This window comes from Nanorana parkeri, unplaced genomic scaffold (genome assembly GCF_000935625.1).
Source record: "Nanorana parkeri isolate BGI_ZX_2015 unplaced genomic scaffold, ASM93562v1 scaffold94, whole genome shotgun sequence".
Taxonomy (NCBI): Eukaryota; Metazoa; Chordata; class Amphibia; order Anura; family Dicroglossidae; genus Nanorana; species Nanorana parkeri.
In genome coordinates this window covers 2,331,219-2,351,744 of record NW_017306362.1, presented here as the reverse complement: position 1 = coordinate 2,351,744, position 20,526 = coordinate 2,331,219, and the positions used below count along the sequence as shown (strand labels likewise).

The following is a 20,526-nucleotide window of genomic DNA, read 5'->3' as shown; positions in this document are numbered from 1 at the left end:
TGTCTCCATGAAGAAACCCGTGTCTCATGTCTCCATTAAGAAACCTATATCTCATGTCTCCATGAAGAAACCCATGTCTCATGTCTCCATTAAGAAACCTATATCTCATGTCTCCATGAAGAAACCCATGTCTCATGTCTCCATGAAGAAACCCATGTCTCATGTCTCCATGAAGCAACCCATGTCTCATGTCTCCATTAAGAAACCTACTGTACGTCTCATGTCTCCAGCTCTTCTCTCAAACTCATCCATGTTTAAGCAATTCCTACATAAACAAATTAATTGTTCCCTTGGTGAAGCTCTCACCACACGCCCGGGATGACAGCTTTTGGCATGAATAATGGAATTTTTGGGAAATTGGTTTTCTGCATAATAGTTCAACTTTTTTCCACTTCTGCTGACGTTTTCAATGTTGGATCCAAAATGTTTATGTGATCGAAATCTTCCCCAAATGTAAAACTCAAATTATAAGGGTTACCATCTATATAATTTGTGAATTTAGACCAGGGGTAGGCAACCTCAGCACTCCAGCTGTGGTGAAACTACAAATCCCATGAGGCATTGCAAGACCCTAAAGGCCACAGGCATGACTCCCATAGGCAGAGGCATGATGGGATTTGTACTTACACCACAGCTGAAGTGCCGGAGGTTGCCAATGTTTCTATCCTATCGTCCACCACAACGATCAGGACATTAGTGTACCTGGCAAAAAATGTGTATATGCTCCTTATATGGGGTTGCTATCTCCAAATATGTTGCTCTCTTCCCATCAACCCATAGAGAGGTTGGCAAATTTAGTGCCTATCAAAGCACCACATTTTTGGAGATCGAATTGCCCATCAAACAGAAAGAAACAGTGTGTTCACAGGAATCGTATTCCTTTAGTGAAATATCTCCTTCTCTTTCTCTGTTCCTAGCGTAGTGTAGATGACCTGCTTTATGTTGAATCTTTTTGGATGCAGCAGGTGCCCATTGAGGTGTATTTATTGCAGGCAACGCAGGTTCCTTAATGCGCCCCCCCCTACCCACTAAACCCCCCCCCATGGAGAATGGCAGACCTGCAGGCTGCATACAATGTCGCCGAGATCACTTGTACAAAACAAGGGGCGTCTCCCCCGCTGTACATTTAGCTCTGTTGTTATAGAAAAAAACTTCCCGCCCGAGCATTGGGAGATAGGAATTCCACACCCCTGGTGCCCCTCTACTCCTTGCTGCCCTGAGTCCGGGCCTTGGTTGGCATTGTGGGAAATCCAGCACTGTACGTGGCCTTTTCTTGTCAAAATTTTGAAATTTGGAGGCACTGCATTGGTATAGAAAAGGCCGCGTTTGACGCGAACACACGTCTACAAAGGCTCTAAAGCTTTTATGAGATCTCAGTTATTCTATTGTAATTAAATTGTAGCCCTTTATTCTTCATAATGGGTTTAATTGAAACAATTTGTATACTGAATTATGATATTGGTACATGTATGTAAGATTGCAGCCTCCTGTAAGGCCAGGGACCAATCCAAGCTTTGCTATATACTCCATAAAGTGCTGCAGAATCTGTCTGTATATGAATGAATAATAGAGAGAAAATCTGGAAATAATCCCAGAGCCCCCCCAGCTCCATTATGGATAAAGTAACCTTCCACCATCAATTCCAATCAGACTGCAGCCAGTTGATGAGGAGCTCCTGACATCTGGAAGCAGCACATCTGCAGCAGCCATAAAGCTGCTTTTGTTTCCCAGGGCTGCGGAGAAGAGTCAGGAAGGAATGTCCCCCCGCGGCCGCCGTCCCTCCAGCTTGCTACATTGTTGCAGATCAGCTGTGTAGGAGGAGAGGAAGGGGAGCCGGAGGACGGAGCCCGGCACTGAGCAGGTAAGGGGGATAGATGGAGGGGAGCACGGGGCCGGCCATCAATCTCAGCCATGGATCGGCCAGGGGGGGAAGCCTGGACACAGCTGCATGGAGTGTGCAGAGAGAATGTGTGCAGAGCGGGGGCCCCAATCCACTGCTCAGCGGGGCCCGGGGTGCAGCAACACTGCATCTGGCTGTGTGTCTATAGATCTGGGTGTCCATACATATATCCATCTGTGTGTTTATCAATACAATCGCCTTCACATCTCTATTATATGACTGCATGCCTCTGTGTGTCCATCACATACATGTATTTCCATATCTATGTGTGTGCTATGATTACATCTATGTGTGTGCTATGATTACATGCATCTCTCTGTCCGCTACTTGTTTCTGCCTACCTATGTATTTCTATATTTGTCATCATTACATGTTCTCTTCATTTTATGTGTGTTATGAATCTATCAATCTACATATCAGCCTATACATCAATATCAATGTATCTTTGTCATGCCTGTTATTCTATGATTGCATATTTCTGTCTGTCTCTCTGCCTCAGATCTATTTACTTCCATAGCAGGAATATCTAAATATTTATCTAAATCTCACTCTCACTCTCTCTCTCACTCTCTCCCCCCTGGTGCTCTCTCTCGCTCTCTTTCTCATACCCCCTCTGTCTGTGACACGCTGTAACATTTTGCAGCTATTTTTACTATTGGCGCCCTTTCCCCCATTAGAATGTGGAATTTCCTTTTCTGAAGCCTGGGATGAGAGCAGAGAGTCTCTGGAAGTGAGTGTCTGTCACTGCTGCATATTTGGGGTCCCGTAACAGGAAGTGGGCCTCGTTCTCCAGGACCCCCTAGTTGTGAAAAATTAACCCTTGCAGTGCAGGTTACGTGCTCATTTTGACCAGGGGGCAAAAATAAAGAAGAAATACTCACCTGATCCTCGGTTCCACCTGGCTGCTACACCGGTCTCTGCAACCTCTTCTGCCCTGGGCTCCGGTGTTCTAAGGACCCGTGATGTCATTATGTCTAATACGGGTCTACTAGACATCAAGACGCCGAGGGATATACCACAGCCAGAGTGAAGGGAGAGAGAAGTGAGTGGTCACTGCCGCAGGACCGAGGATCGGGTGTTTCTCCCGATTGCTCCAGTTTTCATAACCCCCCTCCCCCTTTACATGTTTTAGCTATTGTGTATCATTGGGGAACCCTTGTGGTGAGCGATTGGACCGGACTTTAGTAGTGTTCCTATTTCCCATGTGCCCGCAGGAAGAAAATGCATATAAAACGCACATAGAATGTTCCTTGCATTGCGCTTTTTATTTGAATGCAATGCCGTAAAAGCGTGCCAAAAAACACATGCGTTTTGAGGAAAAGGCACATATGTTATCTAACACGATGGAGCCCTAACAGGCAACACTTCTGATACGAGAACTGTGTAGACACGGCAAACATTGCATTGTTCCAGTAACTGCCAAGCATTGCCCGTTCTCTGCGACGGATACCAGGCGTACTGTCAAGCTACACACAGTGCAGTCATATGGTTTACATCAGGGGTAGGCAAACTCCAGCCTTCCAGCTGTGGTGAACCTACACATCCCATCATGCATCTGCCTCTGGGAGTTATGCCTGTGGCTGTAAGAGTCTTGCAATGCCTCATGGGACTTGTAGTGCCACAGCAGCTGGAAGGCCCGAGTTTGCCTACCTCTGGTCTACATCTTCAGAGAAAAACATAAACATTACTCCTATCCGATAATGAGGATTTTTAATAGCAAAAAGGGAGCAAGTTGGGAAATGTATAACTGAAAATGGAAATTACAATCTGGTGTAAAGTGTAGATTACATGTAGTTTGATAACCTGTATTTTTGACAATGTAACAATGTGTTGCCACTTTCCCATCTTCGGTGCCTTCCAGCTCGCTATCTTGTATCCATCTAGGGGAAGTGCTACATCAGGTTCTCGGTGAGGATCCCTCCATGCGTCAGGCTGCACGCTACGCTGTATTGTCCGCTGGCTCCATACTCCTTCCCCTTCGGCCAATCACGTGCTTCCATTGTGATGCTTGGCTGTCGCTTCCATGTAACACTTCAGCGTACAAAGACCCTCCGCAGATTCCAGATCGGGTTGCATTCTTTTCTCTGTATATGAAAGAGATTTTTCCACCCATCACTCAGTTGCACCGATCGCTCGCCCTGCTGCCCTGTTTGAAAAGGAAGGAGCTCGTGCTTTAATACTGAAGTCCAGTCAGTTGTAAAGGGACACAAATTTGTATTGCAGTTGTGTAACTGTAGGCAGATATAAAGGATGCAAATTACGGGCTCATTCCCACGTGTGTGCACGTTTGTATGGCATGCACACCGGTGCAGACTCCTGCTCCCGGGAGGTAATTGCGTGCAGCCGACTGTACCTGCCTATGGATGGCCATGGCTGAATGCGGCTACACACCGACCTGAACCTGCACACTTGTGCAGGTCTGGGTGCCCGCACTTAGACACTGCCTATGGGCCCATTCACACCAAAATCGAAAGGTACTTGCAAGGCAGCGGAGTGTCCATTGCCTTGCAATTGTACTTTCCGATTTCTGTGTGACCTCATCTGTTGTGGTGCCATTTTTTTTTAAGCTTTTTTTTTTTGGGTCAAGCTTTATGTGAAGTGACATGTCCAGTGGGATATACTTCTCTAAAGCTTGTGATGCTTTGCGTTGCTTTGGCACACGTTTTTGCAGCATTGCATTGCGCTGAAAAAAGTGGAGCATGCTCTGCTTTTTTTTTTTTCTTCAACGCACAGCATCACAACACATTGCACTTGTGTGAACCGTCCCATTCACAGCAATTCATTCCGATCCAGCGCTGACTCCTCTGTCCTTGCTGGCACTTCCGATCCCGCTGTGTCTGCATGTGTCCATAGACAATCACAATACAATTCAAGACCAGATGGTAAGGAGGGCCCTGCCCCTGAGGGCTTACAATCTAAAAGGGAGGGGGGAAGTGATACATGAGGAGGGAGCTGTGTGGGGATGAATTGTTTGAGAACGTGATGGTTCAGTGGTTGGGTTGAGGTGGGATAGGTTTCCCCTGAAGAGATGAGTCTTTAGGGATCGCCTAAAGGCAGTCAAGGTGGGCGACAGACAGACAGGTTGGGGTAAAGAATTCCAGAGGATGAGAGAGACTCTAGAGAAGTCCTGGAGGCGAGCATGGGAGGAGTTGACAAGGGAGCTGGAAAGCAGGAGGTCTTGAGAAGATCGGAGCCAACGGTTAGGGTGATACTTTGAGACCAGGTTTGAGATATATCCGGGGGTGGAGTTGTGGATGGCTTTGTAACTGATTGTTAATATTTTGAATGTTATCCTTTGGGCTATTGGAAGTGCAGGGATTGGCAGAGGGGGGATGCAGACACTGAGCGGTTGGTTAGGTGGATGAGTCTAGCAGCTGCATTCATGATAGACTGATAGGTGTGGGGCATGCCTGCTGCTTTTCTCTGAATGAGTAAAATAGGTTGAGAATATCCCCCCAATTCTTTTGATGTTACCCCCACCTTTTCAGGGCCAGCGCACACCTAGGCAATTTATCGTGCGGTTTGAGTCACGCGATATTGCGCAAAACACCGGTTCGCATTGAAGTCAATGGAGGCTGCTCACACCTTTTGCGGTTTGTCGCATGACCGAAATAGCCTGTCACGCGAAAAGGTGCAGGAGCTATTTTTGGGACAGTCGCGCGGTCGAAAACACGCGACAACATCTCGGCATCTGAATCGCCTAGGTGTGAACCTAGCCTCAATGACATGGGTGATTTCGTCACCCCTTTTATATGCAACAATGCTTGTAAGAACTCTCCTTACTAGCTTATCATAGGAGCTAATGTACACCTTGAAGGTGTGAAGATCATTTTAGCAAAGCTGCAGTCTTGCCCTGCCCATGCACCTTAATTGGACTGTATTTCTTAAATAGTTACATAGTATTTGAGGTTGAATAAAGACACGGGTCCATCAAGTTCGAATAAAACTATGACGGGAAGGATACAAGAGCATGCAAACGCCACTTCTTCTGTCTTTTTTTTTTTTATTTCTGGGGTAGAAAAAGTCGATTTCAATTACGTTTTCCATTGATACTACTCCATGTTTGCATATCTCTTTTAAGCTTCTATTTTAGTACACCATGGGACGCTCCGTTCCTAAGAAGCAACATAAAATCCTCTTTGCTGCTGGATATTAATTTTTAAAATTTAATCTGTTTTTCTGTTTCAAACAATAATGAATTGCTGGTAAATAATTGATTGTTGTTCTTCCTGTTGGGTCATGTGACCTTACCGCAGGTATGAGGTTAAAAGTGGTTGATGAGTGCTAAATAGGGAATGGTAGCTTTCTCTGGCTCACTAAAGGTGAACTCCAGAACTGAAAGTAACACTGACGGGAGTCATTCACAAAGCTGCTGAAGGCAGCCGAGTGAATAACCGAGCCGAAGTGAACAGAGCCAAACGAGGTTCGGCTAGTCACTCCGGGTCAGTACTGCTGATTTTAGCCGTACATCGGCTCTGTGCGGCTGCCTTTAGCTGTCATTTATGGGGTAAAAGGCCGGCCTTCGGCAGGCTATTTGCCCCGCTTCGGCTGTCACTTCAACTCAGTCGAGCTGAAGCACATGCCTTCGGCTCAACCGAGCAGCTCGGACGTCTTCGGCTGCTGTACAGGCTATTGTTAATAGCCTGTACAGCAGCCCTTCAGTTCGACTGAACCGAAGGGCTCCAGTGGCCGAAGAGAGCCGAAGGATCAGCTGAAGCTATGGTTGTATCCTTTGGCTCAATAGTGAATAACCCCCTTATTTTTTTTTTTTATAGCACCCCCCACTTCCTTCCTCTCCACGCTTGAAAATGAGCGTTTGTGTGCACGGTTTTCAGGCATGAGTATTTTTAGAATTAGCCAAAGCAAAATTGGTTACTAGGAGGAGGAAATGGTTAGGTGTGAAATTATGGGAACAGCACGTTTCTTGCCCTTTCCAGGCTTTTCTCATGCACTACCATGAGCCAAAAACTCGCAATTCTGCCTGAAAAAAAAAGTGCATGTACTTTTTGAGCTACAAGACACTAGTGTAAATGGGCACCATTGAATATAATGATATTCTTCATTTTGAACATTGATGCCCTTCAGGAATTGTGCGGAAAAACACTCAGGAGTAAATGGGGACTTAGGGCCATATTTAGGCAATTTATTTGAAGCGATTCGACAGCTGACAGTCAGCTTCCAACAATCAGGAGCCCAGGACAGTCTCCTAATTAAGTCATCACTGTGCAGCCAATCACAGTAAATAATTAACAGGAGCACTTGCTACTGGCCTCTGTGTTCACAGCCCTCCTAAAAGGCCAGCCGGCAGCTGGGGTTAAAGCCACTTGTGTTGGCAAAAAAGTTTGCCATGGACTGTCCACTTTCGGAGAAGCATGGTTAGAGGTAGAAAGAACCATAGCCACCAAGTGCACTCCTAACCAGCTGGGTGGACTGACCCTTGAAGGCTCATACAGACTTGCATGTTGAATTACTGCAATGTAGATACCACAGTGTGGTGCGTTGCAGCACACTGTGCATTAGTGGCCAATGAAAGCTCACATGCGACGCTTATGTTGTCCCGTTGCAGTGCATCGGCAGCCAGTTCATAATCGATAGGCTTTCTTAACGCAACACACAACAGTGGACCTCCGTAGTGTGGAGGTCCTTAATCTTGCCAAACCAGAAGAAGGTAATTACTTACCTCACCTGCCCACGTATGTGGGAGAAATTGCTGGATGAAGTTTCTTCAGAAAATTACACTTCTGCTTTGTCAAACTCCTGGTGACGTGACACGGTATGGACATGGGGTTGGTGGGAAGAACTGTACAGGAAGAAGAGTACGGCAGAGGACCAGGAGATAGACACTTACCAACATGTTGGTTTCTGAAGAAACCTTACTGGGCGATTTCTCTTCCATCAGTTTATTTTTGGATAGCTCCATAACTTTAAGAGAACTGGCCTGTTTTCCAAAGGATTCCTAAGACACTCAACCAAAGTGAACTCATATAAGAGGAATGTTTGCATTGAAGTGTTCCTGTTTCCCAAGAGATAAGGAGGAAGAAGCGTTATAGATTTTACAGCAGGCATATATAACGGCAGATGGCGAGAAGGACAGATCTACCTTTGTTTGCTCATCTCAGGGTCGTGATCTAAATAGATTGGTCTCTTGAATAATTGTTTTGCGGAGGAAGGGTAGATTTGTGGTCTACAGATTACAAATGGGGAAAAGAGCCACAAAAATATAATGATGAAGGCTCCTGGAAGTGTAAGAGTTGGTCTCCCAGACATAGCGGTATAATACGACTGACTTTAGGTGTGCGTTCTGGCCATGTGGGGCACCTCTTGTGACGCAAGTACATCATTGTACTTTGGGTGCAGTGGGGTGACCTCTTCCTCAGAGGCAGTGGGTTTCAAAATGCCATGCATGCACAGGAAGTGGTCTTAATAACTCTAGGGGTCTTTTTAGAAATAATTTGCAAAACCATTTACCCTGCGAACCTCTGTGACCGTTCGTTCTTTGTGAATAGAGGCAAATGATGACTGTTCTTAGTATATTTTTTCTTTTCATGTCGAATCTCTAATATTTGAGAAATACAGCATCATGGCCAATAGGTGTAGCTGAAGAACATAAGAAATAGGCATTTTATTCCTGTGCTCCTCAGCTCCATCTACTAACCATCATTTTACATGTGAATTGAAAAGAAAGGATGTTCAATTTCACCTCCGTTAGCACAGAATGAACATTTCAAGAGATTCGCAGAGTGAATGACTGTCAGAATTGTTTATCAGTCGACCCCTAGGTGTCATTCAACTCTTGACGAGTTCCAGCTCTGGACCACAGAGCAGGTGAATCTGAGAGGGGCAGTGTCAGAGAGGAGGTAGGTATTGTAGGGAGTGAAGACTGCTGGAACAAAGAGGAAGGTAAGTATTTGATCAAGCTGGACCGCCTTCAGGCCGCGGTCCTTATTGCAGCAGTGCGGTATTGTACTATGAGCCCAGGGGGTGTGTCCATGACAGCCTGGGCTCTCAGGAAGTGGTTGAATGATGCTGACCATTATTCAGCCTGAAAGTGGGTGCTGACTAACGGCAGAGGGGGATGTGCTATCCCCCCTTCAGTCTATCATGAATGCAGCTGCTAGACTCCTCAACCTAACAACCGCTCAGTGTCTGCAACCCCCCTCTGCCAATCCCTGCACTGGCTTCCACTCGCCCAAAGGATACAATTCAAAATATTAACAATTACTTGCAAAGCTATCCACAACTCTGCCCCAGATATATCTCAAACCTTGTCCCAAAATATCACCCTAACCATCCCCTCCGCTCTTCCAAAGACCTTTTGTTTGCCAGCTCCCTCCTCAACTCCTCCCATGCTCGCCTCCAAGACTTCTCTAGAGTCTCTCCCATCCTCTGGAACTGTTTACCCCAGCCTGTTCGTCTATCTCCCTTTCTGACTGCCTTTTAAGTGATCCCTAAAGACTCATATCTTCAGGGAAGCCTATCCCACCTCAACCTAACCAATGAACCATCACGTTCTCAATCAATTCATCCGCACACAGCTACCTCCTCATGTATCAGTTGCCCCTCCCTTTTAGATTGCAAGCCCTCAGGGGCAGGGCCCTCCTTACCATCTTGTCTTGAATTGTATTGTAATTGTAATGTCTTCCTTATATTGTGAAGCACTGCGCAAACTGTTGGCGCTATATAAATTCTGTATAATAATAATAATGTGCAGTACACAGTTGGAGCCCCTTTGATTACCCAAAGGGGGAATGGGAGCAAGCCATAGAAAGAAAAGCAAACAGCCCCCAGAGTTCCACTTTAACGTCCCCATACTGGAGGTCAAGGGCTCCCTTAAGCTTTCAAGAAAGCTCCATCAACGGGCTTAAAGCTTAGCAAATGCCTGCACTTATACAAGCTGATGGTCGTGTGTACGGGCCCTTAAGGAGCGTACTTTGGCTTCATCTATAGGTAGGCGTGGTGGGTGAAGAGTGTATGTTGTAGAACGTCTTCCTGCGGATTGTGGCTGCAGGGTGTTGACCTTAAATGGGATAAGCACCTTAATTCCCTCGTGCGAGAAGCCTGGGTGTTTTTTTTTTTTTGTTTCTTTTGCATTGCTTGGTGGTTAGCCTTGTTTTAGGGTTTGACATTTAAGCCTCACCCATGACAGAGGATAATCCCAGCTGCTAATGCTTTGTTTGTCATATAGTAAATAGATTTCTGAGACATCAAGGGAGAAGGTCATAGGCTGTGACCAAACCAAACAATCGCTCTACTCATCACTAAACCAACGCCATCCATCATTAAACCAACGCCATCATTTTTACTTTTTAAAGTTGAATATCTATTTTTAGATTGAATATTTATGCTTGCAGGGTACCTGTTGCTGTGCCAGCAGCACCTTGTGTTGGATGAACACTACTTGAAGCTGAATTCTAGGCAGACAGAAGACCCAAATTATTATTGCAGCTCTGTAATCATTTAGGCGCACTGGAGAGGACATCAGGGAGCGAATTGTCCCTGATACCCTCCTGCTCGCCATCCTGACACTCTCTGTTCTGGTCCTGGGCTCCCAAGAGCAGGTGAGCCTGGGAACCATGGAGCAGGAAGGAACAGCACTCCATGAGTCCCATGAAACTTATAGGGTGGCTCCGCAGCCATTCAGATCACTTCTACTCAATAGACAAAAGATGGCGACTCTATACAGGAACAAGCTCACGGGTTACTGCTGAAGCCCTGGGCTTGTTTTAACCTCTTCAGACCAGGGCGTAGGGCATACGTCCAAAATGCTGAAGTGGTTAATGATGTAATAAAGAAGAACTCTGGGGAAAAAACAATTCTCTCCCGGATGTCCTCTCCAGTGTGTGATCCTGGAAATGATTAGCTCAGCATTTCTGGGTTCAGGGCTGAGAAAATTTCATCAGAAAAGCAGTGGATTAAGCACAGTAGGTGCTTGATCGGCTGTAGCAGAGAGCAGGGGAAACATTTTGAAGTCTAAGGTCTCCATAAAGAGTACCTATCACCTACCCTATCCTGCTATCACATGGGGGGCTTGTTTTTTCCCTTGTGATAACAATTAAGTGAAGTTAGCAAAATTAAAACATATTCAAATGAATAAAAACCTACCTACCTTTCCACATCACTTTCCTTTAGTGCATGGGTGGGCATTCTCTGGCCCTTTAGCTGTTGTGGAACTACAAATCCCATGAGGCATTGCAAGATTCTCAGACATGATTCCCACAGACAGATGCATGATGGGATTTGAAATTGTAGTCCACCAAACCTGGCGAGCTGGAATTTGCCCACCCCTGCTTTAGTGCCTGAAAATTGAAACTGTGTGCGATGGTGGGCGACCCTAGATTGGAATACTGTTTGAGCATTTCTGATTTTTTATAGAACAGCGGAATTCCAACTTCCACTGCTGTGGGAGGGGCATATCAGGTCCCACCCACTACAAGCTGCCTGCAGAAAACTGCAGGAGGGCGTGGAGACCAGACCTGTCACCCTGCACAAGTAGAGAGAGCAGCAGTGATTGGTCTTTATTACCGGAAGCTCCAAGTGTCTCACTGGATCACTGCACTGATCTGGAAGAAATACACAAAGCTCACCAAGATTCAAGAAGAATACACATGACTCTTCTATGAGGACAATATTTGCTTATCCTGGGTCTCTGCTTTAACTCTCAAAAGAAGTAAGCCATGTATTGCAAAATGTAGGAATGCCGATACCGTTTTTTCAGTATTGAATAGGTGTTATTTTGCCGTCGGTACTCGCCGATACCGTGTACTGATACAGGTGCTTCCGCTGGCATGCAGCCGGCTTCCCGGGCAATCAGAAAGCCAGCCATCAGGTAATGACACGCCGCCCGCCTTCCTGATTTCCCGGGAAGCCGGCTCCATGTTTGGCCAGCTTGATGCTGATTGGCTGGGAAACCGGCTTCCCAGCTAATCAGCATGGAGCCCGCTTCCCGGGCAATGGCGAGTAATGACCCGCCTATTGGCTTCCCGATATGGCTGGGGAAGCCAGCGTCTTCCCAGTCAATCAGCATCGAGCTGGGTGTTCTGCTGGATCGATGCTGATTGGCCAGGAAGCCGGGAGGTGGGACATTACTCGCTGCCCGCCTTCATGATTGCCCGGGAAGCTGGCTCCATGTTCCCTTGCAGTATTCTGGGTCAGAGGAAATCTTCCTCTGACCGGAAGTCCCAGTAACGGGGAAGGTATTGGAGCAATTTACCCAAATACTTTTGGCACTGGTACGGATACTAGTATCAAGGGCGTCCCGAGGCTGGGTGAAACCCGCAGCGGTAACCGAGTGTCACCCCGCCGAGACGTCACCGCGCGCGATGACGTCATCGCGCACGCGCTGCAGTATTCTGATACCTGCCGGCCACTAACATCAGTATCAGTGCATCCCTAGCAAAATGTGACCAATATCTAAAGCAGGTGTGAAAGGTTAAAGCGTCTCCCTCCTTTATAAATGACTTCCGCTTTAATCTGCTAGTGATCCTTAAATTAAGCTTTTCCCTCCGTATAACGTTTGCCAAAACTGAGATTACGATTTTTCCCTTGTACCGCGCAGTGCTGTTTTGGAGCAGCTCGGAATTTCCATAGAAAGTGTAAAAGTTCCAGGAAGTTTTCCAGAAGCTTTGCACATAGAATAACACTTCGTAAAAAGGTTACGATGTTAAAAGCTGTCGCTATTCAACAGAGTTTTAACAGTTTGGAGCCGTTTGCAGTTTGTTCACTTTCAAAACCCGGAATATTTCTTGTTTGAACACTTTGTAGAGTAATTGTTGCTCTTTATAAAGTCTGCGACCGACCTTAAAGCTGCTGATATAAAAGACGCAAATTAATACAGCTCTTCCTTCATCATTCATCATTCATCATTCATCATCCATCATCTTTTTAAATGCCAGCAGTTTGAAGGAGTTGTAAAGTCCCAGCATATCCTATCCTGTTATAACATCCAAATTTTAATAGGAATATATACTAAAGGTTTCAGATTGTAACGTGTGTATGGTGAGCTTTGTAGAAGAGGCTTCAGGGGGCCGGTGACAAACATGGAGGAAGCCCACCAGAGCGAGGAATAAGGTAAGTATTACACCTTATCAGGGGCGTCCCGAGGCCGGGTGTCACCCCGCCGTGTCGTCATCGTGCTTGCGCAGCCATCTGATTCACGCCTGCCAGCAGCCATCTTGGTGATGGACGCCACCAAAGAGAGGAGGGGGACGTTCACCTGGCAGGATGAGGTATGTCACCGGGTCTCCTCCTCTCTCCTGACACTGTCGGCTCTCGGTCCATGACCGTGTGCTTCCAACAAGCAGTGATGATGTCACATTGTTCAGATGTTGAGTTTTATTCAGAAGGCAGGCTCTGATAGAGTTGGCATATTCACAGGGCTGAGTGAAATTGTGTCAGTGCATTGAGGAAGTACATCCTATGGGTATCTCCAGTAAGTTTACAAACTTCTAGATGGATTTGGTCTCTAGGCGTAGGGTATGGGAAAATTCAGTATCGGAATACATATTTGAGTTTTCGTTTTTGCCCATCGATATCCTTACCATACCTGAATGTGATTGCTTGTTGATAGGAGGAGAGAGAGCAGGGTGATGAGCTCATCAGTGTGCTTCTTCTTCTTGTTTCACTGACCAGTCGGGCTGGGGGAAGGACACCTGGGGGGACAAGACCTGTCAGGCTGGGGGAAGGACACCTGGGGACAAGACCTGTATGTGTTGTGTAAATGCAACACAAAAACAGGTATACTTCCCTACAGGACAGGACAGTGCTGTGTTAGGATTTGTATTTATTTGATTTGCGTGAAGAAATTGAATTGCTTCATCTTATGCTCATGTATATGACAGGTTCACTTCCCTTCTTCATCTTATGCTCATGCATATGACGGGTTCACTTCATTTTTTTCATCATGTGCTCATGTATATGACAGGTTCACTTCACTTCTTTATCATGTGCTCATGTATATGATGGGTTCACTTCCCGTCTTCATCATATGCTCATGTATATGACGGGATCATTTCCCTTCTTCATCATATGCTCATGTATATGACGGGATAATTTCCCTTCTTTATCATATGCTCATGTATATGACGGGTTCACTTCCCGTCTTCATCATGTGCTCATGTATATGACAGGTTCACTTCACTTCTTTATCATGTGCTCATGTATATCATGGGTTCACTTCCTGTCTTCATCATATGCTCATGTATATGACGGGATCACTTCCCTTCTTCATCATATGCTCATGTATATGACGGGTTCACTTCCCGTCTTCATCATGTGCTCATGTATATGACGGGATCACTTCCCTTCTTCATCATGTGCTCATGTATATGACGGGATCACTTCCCTTCTTCATCATGTGCTCATGTATATGAAGGGTTCACTTCCCGTCTTCATCATATGCTCATGTATATGACTGGATCACTTCCCATCTTCATCATATGCTCATGTATATGACGGGTTCACTTCCCGTCTTCATCATATGCTCATGTACAGGTGAAACTCGAATAATTAGAATATCGTGCAAAAGTAATTGCAGTAAGTGCTGCAAAAGGGGCCCAAACCAAGTACTGAGTACATATGCATGCTTGTACTTTTCAGAGGTCCGATATTGTTCTATGTACAATCCTTGTTTTATTGATTGCATGTAATAATCTACTTTTTTGAGGTTGTGGATTTGGGGTTCTTGGGGTTTTCATGAGCTGTAAGCCATAATCATCACAATTATGACAAATCACGGCTTGAATTATCTTGCTTTGCATGTAATGAGTCTATCTCATATATTAGTTTCACCTTTTTAAGTTGCATCAGTGAAATAAATGAACTTTGCACGATATTCTAATTATTCGAGTTTCACCTGTATATGGCAGGTTCACTTCCCTTCATCATGTGCTTTATGTATATGACAGGTTCACTTCCCTTCGTCATCATATGCTCATGTATATGACAGGTTCACTTTAAGGCGACAGGTTGTCTTTCAAGGGAAAACTATGGAAAGGGTTAGAAAATTCACCCCGGCTGTCATTTTTTAAGACGTATTTGTTTTCTGGCTTTTGTAAGTACTCGATCGTTCCTGGACGACCGCTCCCTGCGCTGTATTACCAAAGTGTCACCCAAGGAAAGTTTGAGGGAGTTCTGCAGAGCCGGATCAGTCTGGCACCACCGACGAGCAGCACTGAGTATGTCTTTATTAATAGCAGATGAAGGAGACTTTTAAAGAGAAATTAGCAAAGAGAAAGCCCACAGTGCACCATTGTACATTACTTCCTCTTATATAAGTTTCTTTTTCCTTTTTTCTTTCTTTTCTATATTGAATTTCCATAAGCTCTTTCCCACTCCTAAAACCCATATCCATCTAGAAGTTTATTCACTTACTTACTGAAGATGCCCATATGATGGATTTCCTCAATGCACTGACCAAATGTAATTCAGCCCTGTGAATATGCACTTGCTTGAGCCACCACTCTCGCAGAGCCTGTCTTCTGAACTACAACTCAATTTGAAACAATGCAACATCATCATTGCTGGCAGCAATGCATGATGGGATATGTAGTCTTTGAGAAATGGAGATTGCATCACATCAAGCAGCAGGGAAGGAGACACAAAGCACAATGGGAATCCAGGAAGTTGGTGGCAGTGATGGGCAAACAGAAGGCAGCACTCACTACATAAAAGGGATTTTTTCAAGTAGCACTGAAGTAGATGTGTATTTATACATCACTATCATTATTATTATTATTATTATTATTATTATTATACAGGATTTAAATTGTGCCAACAGTTTGTGCAGCACTTTACAGTACAAGGAAGACATTACAGACCAACAGTCTATATTTTCATCCACTTTCATGTTACAGCAGTTGAGCGGGGTGTCTAAATATGATCTGGCAGCACGGACATAGCTAGCGTGGGGCAACCAGAGCACGTGTCCCGCATCTTTTGCATTACATTTTTTTATCCTAAATTACACATTACACTCTCCTGTTCTTTGCACTCTGTGCATTACACTCTCCTGACCTCTGTGCTCTGTTTGCTACACACTTCTGACCCCTGCACTCTGTGCATTACACTATCCTGACCAATCCATTCTGTGCATAACACTTTCCTGGCCCCTTCACACTGTGTGCTATGTACCCATGATCCCTAAACTCTGTGCATTACACTCTCCTGACCCTTGTGCAGTGTGTTTAACATTCTCCTGACTCCTAATGGGAAGTGCCAGGGTCCCCTTGCCATGTAGCTACCCCCACCATGACATCCACCCCGGATCCCTCACCTGTCAGCAGCGCCCCCAGGGGCCCCCATGTCACTCAGCACGGCTATGCACTGGCCACTTTCTGCTAAACACAAACCATAACAAAGCGTGAATCAAAATGGCCACTCTCCTACCACATCTTTGTGCGATGTTGGCCAGTAGAAGGGAGAGTGCCACTGACGGCCCTGGCATTTTAGCGCTTGCATCTTCACCGGCAACAACTCTCAGTGACCCGGGCAATGGGGAGGTTTTTGTTTTTTTTTGCAGTTGCAGTAGTTGCCAGTCGATTGGGAATTGTCCAGCCCTGAATTAGTTGACCATTTTACATTGCCCCCGATGGGGTAAGGGCCCTTCATGCACTGAAAGGGTTTTGTCCAGGGGTGGTAGTGGAATAAACACAATACTTAAGCTGGCCATACACCATACGATTTCTCGTTCAGCACCGTTCAGTACTTTGGCAGCACTGAGAATTTTTGGACTGGCTCCCTCGACAAAACTCAATTTGTGAAATTGACTGGAGGAGCTTCTTGAATTTTGGCCGCGTCAGAAGGACTCGCCCAAAATTTGAGCAGTGTATGGCCAGCTTAAAAGTTGGGTTAGCAATTTAAAGTTCTGTTAATTGGCATTTGAGTTGCTTCAGTTAAACAGGGTGCGGACTGGTGGGTGGTTTAGAGCTGTCACATTGGCGATCCCTCTTCTTGATGTAAGGCAGAGATCTGATGTGTATATGGAATGTTTAGGCAGATTGTAGTTTGTTTATATCATTGTCCAATCCCCTCTCCTTTTCCTGATGATGAAGAGTACAATTACCTCACTGTAACAAGCAGCAGATCACGTTTGTAACTTCTGTTTTGAATCAAATAACTTTTTTTTAAAATGGAACTAAATGCCCTGCTGGTTCTCGGAGCTGTTGCCAAGATGTGCATGTATACACCGCATATTCACAAACTATGGCGCACTTACCTCCTAGTATGCCCTACTCCAACATTGCTCTGTCTGTGCTTTCCCTCATTCATCTGCTGCTGCCACTATCTTTTCCTGATCTTTTTCCGGGCCTGGCATCTTCTTACTTGGGCGCTATAGGTAGTGTGTGTGTGTGTGTATGTGTGTGTTATGTATTTTCTATACTATATGCATTGTCTGTTCTATGATGTGTATGCTCAGGGCTGTAAATGAGCCAACCTCACCCACTTCCTGGGGGTGCAATCACTCCTGTGTCAATAGTGGGCATAGGTAGGGGGCACAGGATGTGACCTCATACTATGCTTGATTTATGCTAAAGGAATTTTATATGTGGATAAATGGATGGATAAGACTGATAGGCCGGACTTTTTTTGATAGATAATGCACATTAGAGACGGATAGATACGGTGCACGGTGGCGTAGTGGTTAGCACTTCTGCCTTGAAGCACTGGGGGTCTCTGGTTCAAATTCTGGCCAGGTCACTAATTGCAAGGAGTTTGCATGTTCTCCCTGTGCTTGGGTGGGTTTCCTCCCACACTCCAAAGACATGCTGGTAGGTTAATCTACTATCAACATATCCATCTGGATGTCGCAACACTTCTTAACACTCAATCTTTCAAAAACTGAGCTCTTGATATTTCCTCCTGCCCGTGCACCTTCCCCCAACTTTTCCCTTGAGATTGTTAACACAACTATCCACCCGTCCTCCCATGCCAAGGTCCTAGGTGTCATCCTTGACTCGGACCTCACCTTTCTTCCCCACATCCAATCACTATCCAAATCCTGCCGCCTTCACCTTCGTAACATCTCCAAAATACGCCCCTTCCTCACCAAAGAAACCGCAAAATTACTCATCCACTCGCTTGCTATCTCTCGTCTTGACTATTGCAACTCCCTCCTCATTGGCCTTCCGCTACACAGGCTATCCCCCCTTCAGTCTATCATGAATGCAGCTGCTAGACTCATCCACCAAACCAACCGCTCAGTGTCTGCAACCTCCCTCTGTCAATCCCTGGCTTCCACTCGCACAAAGGATAAAATTAAAAATATTAATAATCGGTTACAAAGCCGTCCACAACTCGGCCCCCGGCTATATCTCAAACCTGGTCTCAAAGTATCACCCTACCTGTCGGCTCCGCTCATCCCAAGACCTCCTGCTTTCCAGCTTCCTTGTCAACTCCTCCCATGCTCACCTCCAGGACTTCTCGAGTCTCTCCCATCCTCTGGAATTCTTTACCCCAACCTGTCGCCCACCTTGACTGCCTTTAGACATTCCCTAATGACTCATCTCTTCAGGGAAGCCTATCCCACCTCAACCTAACCGCTCAACCATCACGTTCTCAAACAACTCATCTCCACACAGCTCCCTCCTCATGTATCACTTCCCCCTCCCTTTTAGATTGTAAGCCCTCAGGGGCAGGGCCCTCCTTACCATCTTGTCTTGATTTGTATTGTGATTGTAATGTCTTCCCTATATTGTATATGCATTTGAGATTGGGATCTTAGATTGTAATCTCCTTGAGGGCAGGGACTGATGTGAATGTGCACTATGTAAAGCGTTGTGTAAATTGTTGGCGCTATATAAATACCTGTAATAAATAAATAGATAGATACTGCACATTAGACTTGGGTGGATACATATGGACAGATGGTCATAAAGTAGATAGATAAGATAGAATAGATAAAACAGATATGAGTTAGATTGATTGGACAGACAGCAGGAATAAGTTTACTATTAAACCCAGTGTGTTTTTTTTGACAAACAACATTCCACGGAGGAGCGGATAAGTCTGTGGCCAGAGTAGAAAAGCATGTTGTCAGGAAAGAAGCTTATATACTTTGCTGTTCTTGTGAGTAAAGTTCTTGTATGACTTATAAAGTCCCCGTCTGTTCTCCTTTCCAGCTCCCTTTTTCATGTTTCGTTAATGTGGACCGAAAAACTGGATTCTAACCAGGATTAAGCAGAAGGTCCCCAACATGACCCACATTCCAATCGATCAGTCGAATCTGCCGCGGGTCAATGAAGGTTAGTGACTGAGTCTGGATTCTGGAGCCTTCAAGGCCCCTGTAGACTTTAGAGGCCAGTTTGATATACGGACACGGTGCAGCTGTCCTTTGCTATATATGCCGACTACGGAGAGGTTGCGGCTTATTCTGGGAAAGCAACTGGGACTGAACAAGAGCTCCCTTCTGGTTGGTCCGAATTGACCCCAACAAGCCTTGGCTGGTGGTGTCAAGAAACTATCATCTAATGTCTATGTCCATCTTTACAAAAGTATATGTAATGATGAACAAAGAAATCTCATTGTGTACACGTGATTGTCTATAACCAAAAGAGGACCTGCCAACTACCCTGTGGCATATTTATTAGCCCTAAAGGGGCATTGCTGCTTCATGTTTTCTTTTCAACCAATACAAATGTGTCAGCCGTACTGTAATGATGTTATTGCTTTTAAACGAGACTGACATTTCCTGGCTTGTTCACTGCCTGACCTCAGAATTGTCTCGCAGCATTTGATTACACAGCGGTCGCAAAAAGCTAATTGTCAATTGTGCATCACACATGTACCTTCATCAAAGAAACAACTTAGTGTGCCAATGTTGAAGAGGATTTGCAACGTGTGCACCAGGAACTGGGAAAGTGCAAACTGAGATTTGTTGCAGGAATGGCACAGTGTTTGCACCCTGTAAACCAATATCTGTATTACAATGTAGCACAGATATTAGCCGCAGATGTCTCGGCCTAGTCTGACCAGACGCACATCTGCACATCAGGCTGACTCTCTATGGGCACATTCACACCAAAATCGTAAGTCAGTGGAGGGACTTGCTTTGCAATTGAATCCTTCCAATTTCCTTCTGGATCCATTGTGTTGTGATCCGTTTTTTATCGGATGCTCGTTGATACTGCATCTGTTGCGTTATTTTGCGCTGAAAAAAAGTAATGCATGTTCTACTTTTTTCAGTGCAACGGAACGGAGCGGTGTGAACTAGCCCCATTCACACCCATTCATTTTTTTTTAGCGCCCTTCTGTTAGCATCCATTGAAAAACATTGCAAGTCGAGGCAAGGGGTTGCAAGTCGAGGCAAGGGGTTTCAAGTCGGGGCAACTGATGGCAAGGCAACAGAACCGGTGTGAATGGACCCTAAAAAGTGTCTCTACAGGCACTTAACAGAGGACAACTCTGCCTTGAGAAGCTGCCTCCTAACTCTGCCGAGCTGTTCCCTGTGATGATTGTCTGGTTGGTGCTGCTCTGCTGCCTGCACTTGTCCCCACCAATCCCGGTAATTGCTCCCTGATTATAGAGAGAGGAGAAGAAGCGATATATAGAGCTCACTCTATCGCTTCCTGCGCAGTGACCACATCCCCGGGTGTGTAAATTCAGTTTTATTTCCCCCCCCCCCCACAACAAGC

General features: G+C 45.5%; 1 protein-coding gene across 1 annotated transcript in view; it reads left to right on the top strand.

Moving 5' to 3' along the window:
- Positions 1–1,650: 1,650 nt before the first annotated feature.
- LOC108783958 (coiled-coil domain-containing protein 50-like) overlaps positions 1,651–20,526 on the top strand; it is an 82,818-nt gene continuing 63,942 nt past the window's right edge. The window contains exons 1-2 of the mRNA XM_018552678.1: positions 1,651–1,861; positions 19,015–19,137. Of these exons, the coding sequence (XP_018408180.1) occupies positions 19,089–19,137 (49 nt within the window). The 5' untranslated portion in view covers positions 1,651–1,861; positions 19,015–19,088. The remainder of the gene's footprint in view (positions 1,862–19,014; positions 19,138–20,526) is intronic.